This window comes from Amblyomma americanum, chromosome 3 (genome assembly GCF_052857255.1).
Source record: "Amblyomma americanum isolate KBUSLIRL-KWMA chromosome 3, ASM5285725v1, whole genome shotgun sequence".
NCBI classification, from domain to species: domain Eukaryota; kingdom Metazoa; phylum Arthropoda; class Arachnida; order Ixodida; family Ixodidae; genus Amblyomma; species Amblyomma americanum.
This window is the reverse complement of record NC_135499.1, coordinates 226,994,559-227,003,340: the sequence shown is the minus strand read 5'-3', so window position 1 is coordinate 227,003,340 and position 8,782 is coordinate 226,994,559. Positions and strand designations below refer to the sequence as shown.

At 49.9% G+C, this 8,782-nt stretch overlaps 1 protein-coding gene across 1 annotated transcript; it reads left to right on the top strand.

Moving 5' to 3' along the window:
- On the top strand, nt 1-8,462 carry LOC144124403 (arylsulfatase B-like). The gene is made up of 9 exons (XM_077657029.1): nt 1-160; nt 746-858; nt 2,622-2,732; nt 3,087-3,212; nt 4,396-4,519; nt 5,122-5,418; nt 6,324-6,498; nt 7,140-7,413; nt 8,322-8,462. The coding sequence occupies exons 1-9, from the start codon at nt 52-54 to the stop codon at nt 8,460-8,462; spliced, it is 1,470 nt and encodes a 489-aa protein (XP_077513155.1). The 5' UTR covers nt 1-51.
- Nucleotides 8,463-8,782: the final 320 nt, after the last annotated feature.

The following is an 8,782-nucleotide window of genomic DNA, read 5'->3' as shown; positions in this document are numbered from 1 at the left end:
GGCTGGGCCGACGTCAGCTTCCACGGATCGTCCCAGATCCCGACGCCCAACATGGACGCCCTGGCTGCGGACGGCGTGGTGCTCAACAACTACTACGTGCAACCCGTGTGCACGCCGTCGCGTGCGGCTCTAATGAGCGGCCTCTACCCGATACACACCGGTACGCATGCACCTGCACTGCCGCCTCTACCTGCGCTGGAGGGGAGGAAAGAGCATAGGGCCTTTCGTTTACGGGTAAAACCCGATTTTACACGATTCATGCACCCCGAACGTGCTTACTGAAAATGGGGTTAAAGCCGACTTCTGCCAGAAGGCGACTCTTCTATAGAGAGCACACAAGAATGAGGGGCTCGTTCGTTATGATTTATGTATATGTGAAAGAACCTAAAGAACGTCACTTTAAACAGAAAGTAGTGAAAAGAGAGTATAGCTGCCCTCTAGCGCACTCTTTTTCACCAGAGGACATGCTTTCTGTGCAGGTTGTATCGTCTTCTTCCTCAGCGTGGTCGGAACCCTCAGTTCAGGGCCCCGTTAGCCGCACGCAGTTCACTGCGACACCTGTATTTCGTTTTTTTTTTCTTTTCTTTTCCAGCTTATGAACTGAGCTCCGTTTTCGTTGCGAGTGGTCTCTTTGCGATTAGAACGAGGTACTCTCAACTATACAGGCCAAATGAGCCTTCAATGCCAGTTCGGTTACGTTGAGGTAGCTGAGGCGATTGCGACGGGTGGCTGCTTCGTCACGCAGGAATGCAGAGCCTGGTGATCCAGGTGGGCGAAGCGTGGGGCCTCCCGCTGGAAGTGAAGCTGATGCCGCAGTTCTTGAAGGACCTCGGCTATGCCACGCACATGGTCGGCAAGGTGCGCACCGGCATGTCTGCTCCGTGGATTGGCTCTTCTTATGCCTATATACTCGCAGCTGTGAAGAGCTATACAGGGCGTTTCAGGGAAGACGAAGTCATTTTGAAAAATAGGCTTTTTCGGGTAAAAGTACGGCTTTTTCAGCATAGTATCACCAGTGTTGGCAGACACCGGAAAGCCGGTGAATTACCTTAAGTAGTAAACTGGCTAACTAATTTCTGATAATTAACTTTTTAACTATCACAGCTAGGCAACTGGTTGCAAATAGAGATTTGTAGCCGGTCGTTAGTAGCAGCCATATCAGTTTTTATAATTTAGAAAACGCGATTATCCTCGGCGCTGTGACTCGACAAAATTTGGCTACATCGTGCCAAAACACATGCGGTTTCGAAAAGCATGCAGGCAGAGCTACCTTTCCACTGCACGTAACTAGTCAAAAAGCCAAATTTTGTCGTGCCACAGCGCGAAGGGTAATCGCATTTTCTAAATTCTATCTAAAAACTGATGTACCTGTTACCAGCGATCGAATACGAATCCCTAATTGCAACTAGGCGCCTAACTCTAACAGGTTAAAAGTTAATTATTAAAAATTAGTTAGCCATCTTCCTGTTTAAAACGATTCACCGGTTTTCTGGTGTCCACCAACACTGGTAATACCATGCTGAAAAAGCCATATTTTTACCTCAAAAACTTAATTTCGAGAACTACTCAAAATCTTCCCTGAAACACGACATGTTGACCGTCTTCATGGCAGAAAATGAAAGCCTGCTCAGGAATGTGGGTTTCGAGCTGCTCTATTCCTCATTGGAGACAGCTCGCCGATGACTCGGTATTGTCTCCCGAGTCACCGTAAATGAGCAATTGAATGGACGCGTTAACAAATGCAGCCAAACATGCCGATAGACTCTCACGTACTGTACTCATTTTCCTTCAGCGCATAACTGTAGTCATGCCTTCAAAGGGATAAAGACATCAAATTTTATGTTGGACATGTTTTTTCCTTAAAGTGATGCGTGAGCCATTGGGATGCTTAGATCACCCTATGGTATTCGCCTGTGCCGACTAAATAATTTCTAACATTTTTTTTTTCTCTCAGTTCCGATTTCGGCTTCAACCACCTAACGGTGGCTACAAAGTCACAGTGCAGCTGAGACAACGTTGATGTCATATATTAAGGCACACAAAACTTGAATGCAACGTAATGGGGCCTTTTTCTTTATTCGTTGTTATTCCGGGTCTTAGGGCAGGTGGGCGGCGTAAGAGCTCAAGTGAGTTAGAACAGCTAAGTATACGATCTTATCGCAGCTTATGTACGCCTCACGTGACCTTAAGGGTCTGAATTCGTCTGTGACGTCATGGTCGCCATTAGGTGTTTGAAACCAGAACCAAAGAAACTCGACCGAAGAAAATTTATTTATAAATATTAGCGTACGCAGGCGAATTCCACGCGGTGATCTATGAATACCAAAGCCTCGCACACCATTTAAAGAGAGAGAGAAAAAAAAACGCGCAACCAAAAATTTTGTGTCCCTCATTTTCTAACCATAGCAGACGCACCGCACTTCCTTTCGTGTGCTCATTCACTCTCGCCGAGATGTTCGTAGCCAACAAGCATTTACTCCGTGACCAGCAAACAATATACGCAAAAGGTCCACCGCATGAGCGTATGATTTTCACAGATTTTCTTCAAGTATCTGCGTATCTTCAAGTGGTTGCGTATCTGTCCATAAGCCTGCATCAAATAACTGTGACATTCATTGCAGTGGCACCTCGGCTACCTCCGCGACGAGTACACGCCCACCCACAGGGGCTTCGACACTTTCTTCGGCTACTACAACGGCGAAGAGGACTACTACAACCACACCCTCAAAGAGGTAGACTTAGTCGGACACAGAACAGCTTAATACAAGAAACATTATCATCCCTTTTCCCGATTCTTCAACGCTCTCAGTAGGTCACTTAGCTGAAGAGAAATCTCAGGATGGGAACGCACTAGAACTTTGTTATTTTTTAAACACACAAGTGCTGCAATGCGTTTCATTTGCTAACAATTTATTATCCGTAAATGGTGCAATCAAAAATGAAAAAGCGATGCTGCTGAAAATTCAGTGTAAACGAAAGGCTAGCGGTCCTTCAAGGTATACGGGGCGGTGTCAGACATTTTGTTCATCTATAGGCTAACAAGACTCGACACATTATTAGCGGCAACTCTACAACGTTGTCGGCAGGGCGAGCACTTCGGCCTGGACTTCTGGCAAGGCAACCAGGAACTGAAGAACGAGAGCGGCCACTATTCCACCACGCTGTTCACGGAACAGGCGGTCGGCCTGATCAAGAGCCACGACACGTCCAAGGTATACTATATATATGCATCCACCGCCATGTCACGACTTCAGTGCCTGCATGACGAGATTAATAAGTGGCCGTTACTGGAAAGCGATTCCTGTTACAACTCGCTGTCGCTGTGTACGCAACTTGGGGTTCTGAGGTTTCTGGGTGAAAATAGCCTCCACGACCTTCTGTAGCATAATGATAACCTCATCGTATGCTGCATGGTAAGTCCTCGAAATTTAAAACCAAAAATAAAAACTTTGAGCCTTCTGTTTTACAGCGCTTGGCTGTAGATCCTACAGGTTACTTAAGTGTTTGGGAACACGGGGATTCGCATTTTACCGAAAAATGGGGGAGAAAGGAAATGCGCGGAGGCTTCATTCACTCTCCTGTTGTTTCACGTGCACCGGTTCAAGGACTGTACATACGAGCTTCAAAACCTGCAAGACAGCCTCCCTGTACGACAGAACTTCTTGTATACAATGGCGGCGAGACCTAACTCTGGGACTACAATTAGGCACAGCGCTATAGCATGTTATAGGCTCAAGAAGATTCAAATGTCGTTCCAGCACGCATAAGCTTCGCGCAAAGCGACTTCCACTGGTTCTCTAGCGTCCCTGAGGCGGGGATTAAGCGTATTATAAGTATAGTACCACGGCCACTCGATCTTCCGCCCGGGACAGAGCCGCGGTTTACAGCACTATCTGACACCGTGCGGCGCGGCAGGCGCGTCCATAAGGACGGAGCGCACACACCTGTACGGTCTATAGATGATGCCACCGCAGCGGTGGCCAAGTGGTTGAGCATCCGCCTCGCAAGCGGGAGGTGCGGGGTTCGATCCGCAGTGCCGCCGGGCACCCACCGGTGACACAATGGGTACAAGCTTTCCCCTGGTCTGGTGCTCGGCGTATTTAGGGTGAAATGCTTGGGAAATTGGTCTTTGACCCCACCTGGAGAAAAATACCTTGTGTCATGGCGCTCTTTGGCCATAGGTGCCCTTGCGCCAAAAAAAAATCCATAGTCATCATCATCATAGATGATGCCAATGCTGCCTATTGCCAAACCGCCGTTGCAGAGGAAGTTCTGTTATGAGGGAAGCTGACCTGCCGGTTCTGTAACTCGACTATCGTCAAAAGAAGGCATACTATGAAGACAAGTGGAAAAAAAGCGCAATGCATTCTTCCTGAAGCATAAATTTGTGCGCAGCCTCTCTTCTTGTACATGAGCCACCAGGCACCGCACGGAGGCGTCGAGGTTCCCCTGGCGGCCCCCGAGGAGAACATCCGCAAGTTCTCGTACATCGGAGAGGAAAACCGCACCGTGTACGCGGGTAAGCACCGCTGAAGGACTGTGAGTCAAAGATGTGCACAGACCTCGGGAAGATGGCGGCAGTCAGGTTAGCAAAGGCTGTCATCTATAAGCCAGAAACTGTTCATCACGGTACCGTACAAGGTGAACAAGATATGCAGCAGCTTTTTGTCCGCAGCTACAGCCCGCAAGCATTTTAAAAATGTTCATATGTTCACAATTTATACGTTTACCGGATTATGCGTTCCGCAAAACACACCCGTGGTTAGAGGAAAGCAACAGCAGCTCTTAAGAAGAGACAGTAAAAAACTATCTTTACGCTTGTTACATTCTCGGCTTCGTCTGGTAGCAGCTCCGCATATACAGCTTGCGTTGAAGTACGCCTCATTCGTTGTAAACCGGTAAGATGTCAGGCAGGTTAGAAACTTCAACCACTATACATCAGCTGGTTTGTCCCTATGCAAATATTCACGGAGCATCTTGTAATACATCTATCGTCCCCCCTTAGTTTACCCCCTCGTTAGCCTCATGGTTCCTCATACTGACATGCTCCTCACTGTGTGTCGTCCACCCACTTAGCGAAGCAGAGGAAAGGTGGGCAGCCTCTTTAATTCCGCTGCGCAGCCATGGTGGACACACTGGACGACTCCGTGGGCGCCGTGGTGGAGGCCCTGCAGGAGGCGGGCATGCTGAACAACACGGTGCTGGTGTTCAGCAGCGACAACGGCGGGGCTCCGTGGGGCACGCACGCCAGCCGTGGCTGCAACTGGCCCCTGCGAGGCTCCAAGGGCAGCCTCTGGGAAGGGGCTGCCAGGGCCGCCGCCTTCCTGTGGTCGCCGCTGCTCGAGGCCGGAGGAGGCCGCCTGTCGCAGCAGCTCGTGCACGTCGCCGACTGGCTGCCCACTCTCTACTCGGCCGCCGGTTAGACCCTCTCTGCGATGCCGTGCGTCACATGTAGGCGGCCAAAAAAGATGCTCTCGAGCATCGCGACTATTGAGGAAAAGCCGAGCAGCTATCCATAGGTGGCTAGGCGCAGGTCACCGGTGCCAAGTACATATACATAGAGCCCAGCACTAACTAATGCGATGACTTGTCTTTCCAGCGGTACCAGCGTCCGTGCTGTCTACTCTCCCTCTGTCCGTGTGTTTTATATGCGCTGGAAAGATGAGTCGCGTTACAAACCTATTAGCCGAGTTGCCTACGCTTATTCACTAACGAACCATATTGTCCTTCACATTCGCTTGACGAGAATGTACTTTCTCGTACACGTATAAGACGGGCATGGTCGTCAGTGAATAACTTCGGCGCCTTTCCTCTTTTGTTTCCTTTTCTGAGTTGGCGAAATTGCAACACTGATAAAAATTACCGTTTCACCCTCACCACCAGCCCCCTCCCCTCATCAATCAGTGATCACGAATATCACCTCTGGCTTCGCTATAATCTTTCATCCATATTTTCTCCGCACAAGTCGTGTATATACTAGTCATCAGCTCACATCCTAGCGGCTTATCAGTGATCCCACCAAAGAGTCTCGAGCGTCATCACTTGGAGCTTAGGCGGTTTGTTTCCTGCTCAAGTGTATGCACGTAGAACCTATCTCGCATAAGGTGAGTACCCCCTACTCGGTTCATTATTTTAGTTACTGATTTTCGACACAGGTCGTCATATTCGAGTAGATACGGTGCACAAAAGGAAGCAGCCGCATGAAACGGTGCGGGTTACAAATCGGACACAGCCTTTAAACAACGGGAGGTTCTCGCCGTGGTCTGGAGAACGCACACCAAAACTCACAACGGGTCTTGCTCCCTCTATGCCTATCCACGCAGGCGGTGATCCCGCTGGCTTGGGGCAGCTGGACGGCATCAACATGTGGCGCCACTTGTCGCAAGACCTGCCGTCCCCGCGGACGGACATCTTGTACAACATCGACCCAGTGGCCAATACGGCTGCGCTGCGCCACGGAGACCACAAAGTCGTATTGGGAGTCGCCTTCGGCGGCAGGTGTATATGCGCGCGCATGCGCTGTACGGGGGCTGTGGACAAGTCGGCGTTCGAGCCATTCTCTGAGAGAAGGCGACAGACACGACGGTTCCGCGCATAGGCAGGCATACAGTCGAACCTCGTTATTTAACAAAACGGTTTATAACGAAATAATGGATATAACGAAAGAATGAGAATTCCCCCTAGAAGCTCGAGGAACACGGGCTATAACGAAGCTGCGACTATAAAGAACGAAGTAATCGCCTCGCCCCCTTCAACTACTTTCTAACGAGGTTCGACTGTATGTCTTTCCATAAAGAAGGTGGTGGTGGGGGCGGGGGAACAGTATACGACCCTTCCTATGCTCATTGCTAAGGTGGCAGGGCACTTTCCATTCCCGATCTCTCATCTTCCTCGCGCACCTCTAGCTTTCCCTCTTTCCTTGCAGTGACATGTATGTCTGCGTCGACCCTAACAGCTTCGACACTCAATTCCTAGATTAATAGCACAAGCAACGAAAAAGAAATATAGCAATATCTTTTCTGTTCTTGCTCTCAGGCGTCGGACAACAGCGAATAACTGCCTTGTTAAGCCCGGTTGTCTGGAACGAATTCAGTCTAACGGCTGCATTGCGGCTCAGTAGCTGCGGAAAACACACGCAGGTACGACGATCGCACCCCGATTCCCGGGAATCCGAGGCCCACCGACGACCTGGATGATCTCTCATCGCGCTCCAGGGCAGCGGCTGCCCTGCGTCTCCTCTACAACAACGCCAGTCGCGGCGAGCAGGCATCAGCCGAGTGGCGCCTCCGGGCCCAGGTGCAGTGCGACGAGCAGAGCGAACCTCCAAACTTCGTGAGCGGTGCGCCACCCTATCTCTTCGACCTGGCCAAGGACCCCTGCGAGCTGCACAACTTGGCCGCGACCGAGACCGAGGTGCGCATGAGACGTGCACCAACGTAAATGACCATCGCACACTCCAGCTGTAGCAAAGGCGTCTCGAGGAACGAGCCGCTGAAGGGAGGAGTTAGGAGGAGAAACGCGGCAGGTGACGCTGCAGACCTACAGATATAATTCCATCGTATCAACTATTTTCACAGGGTTACATACCGTATGAGCCAGTGCTCAGTCTTGAGTCGGGAAAGGCCATACAGTGAACTGAACAATCTACGAATACCTGTAGCACGCGCATGAAAAAAAAAAAGAAGCACAACTTAACAGGATGGGGATGAAAATCTAAAGATAGCAATCGTGATCACTATAACCCATGGCTTACGACCTATAGCCTAGGCTGGGATTTTAGCATCACAGCACGAGTGCGGCTTATTAGACATCACCACCTAGGTTTACTATCTTAAACCCGCAGATCCTTGCACCAGGTTTATTACAGATACAGATAGGTTACTTCATGTTTCTTGAAAACATGGCAAGGTGAGAGAAAAGGCTGCTGAAGAGCAGCTTGACAAGCTCCACCACCTGGCGTTTACATAGGCAACAGCAGAGCATATATACATAACGCATATGTATACAGATCAGCATAACACAAAGTAGAATTGGCAGGGCCCGCATCACTAAAATAACGAAACTTAAGTCCAACATTCATCAAACGTACAAACATAATATGCAGCATAAACGGTCATGTTCAACATCACTTCCAAACTTCGGAATGTGCAACAGCGGTCATAAAAATATAAACATAGCATGATTGACTATTCAAATTATATTATGCTATTCAGCGATCCTTTAGGTAAAACGGAAAGTGATACAATAGCTCTAGCTGACCCGTGCCTGCATGCGATTGGGTGAGTGCACGAATAATCAACACGTGGCTTCCCCCTCTACAGCTGCTGGCGTCGATGAAGCGAAAGCTGGACGAGTACGCAGCGACCGCGGTGGCACCGAGAGTGCGGCCCGTCGACCCGGAGGCCTTCCCGGAGATTCACGCCGGAGTGTGGGCTCCATGGGAGAAAGCGCGCTTCGAGTGACGCCGTCTGCCAACCTCCCTCCCTCGCGCGCCGTCTGTGTGCACGCTTGCTTCATCCAAGCACGACTTTTATGTTCACGGCCTTTCCGAAGAAGCGCAGTCTCTTCTGCCGTCTCTCCATCGGGTTAGTCAACCCAAAAAAACAGGGCCATTCTGCAGCGACAGCTGCATTAGCTGATCGCTTCTCCTCTTTATAGCCCGTACAGCCCTCATGCGTTTAGATTACGATGAAACTCAGAGAACTCGCACTGTTTCCACATGAACATTCTTCACGTGGTCCACACAGCATTAACCAGAGCTAATGGTACCTCAGACCTTGCA

Bases quoted from the DNA above. Each gene is read 5' to 3' on its own strand.
- LOC144124403 (XM_077657029.1), top strand. From the start codon at position 52: ATGGACGCCCTGGCTGCGGACGGCGTGGTGCTCAACAACTACTACGTG. The intron at 161-745 runs GTACGCATGCAC...TTCGTCACGCAG, and splicing joins CCTCTACCCGATACACACCG to GAATGCAGAGCCTGGTGATC. The intron at 4,520-5,121 runs GTAAGCACCGCT...TCCGCTGCGCAG, and splicing joins AAACCGCACCGTGTACGCGG to CCATGGTGGACACACTGGAC.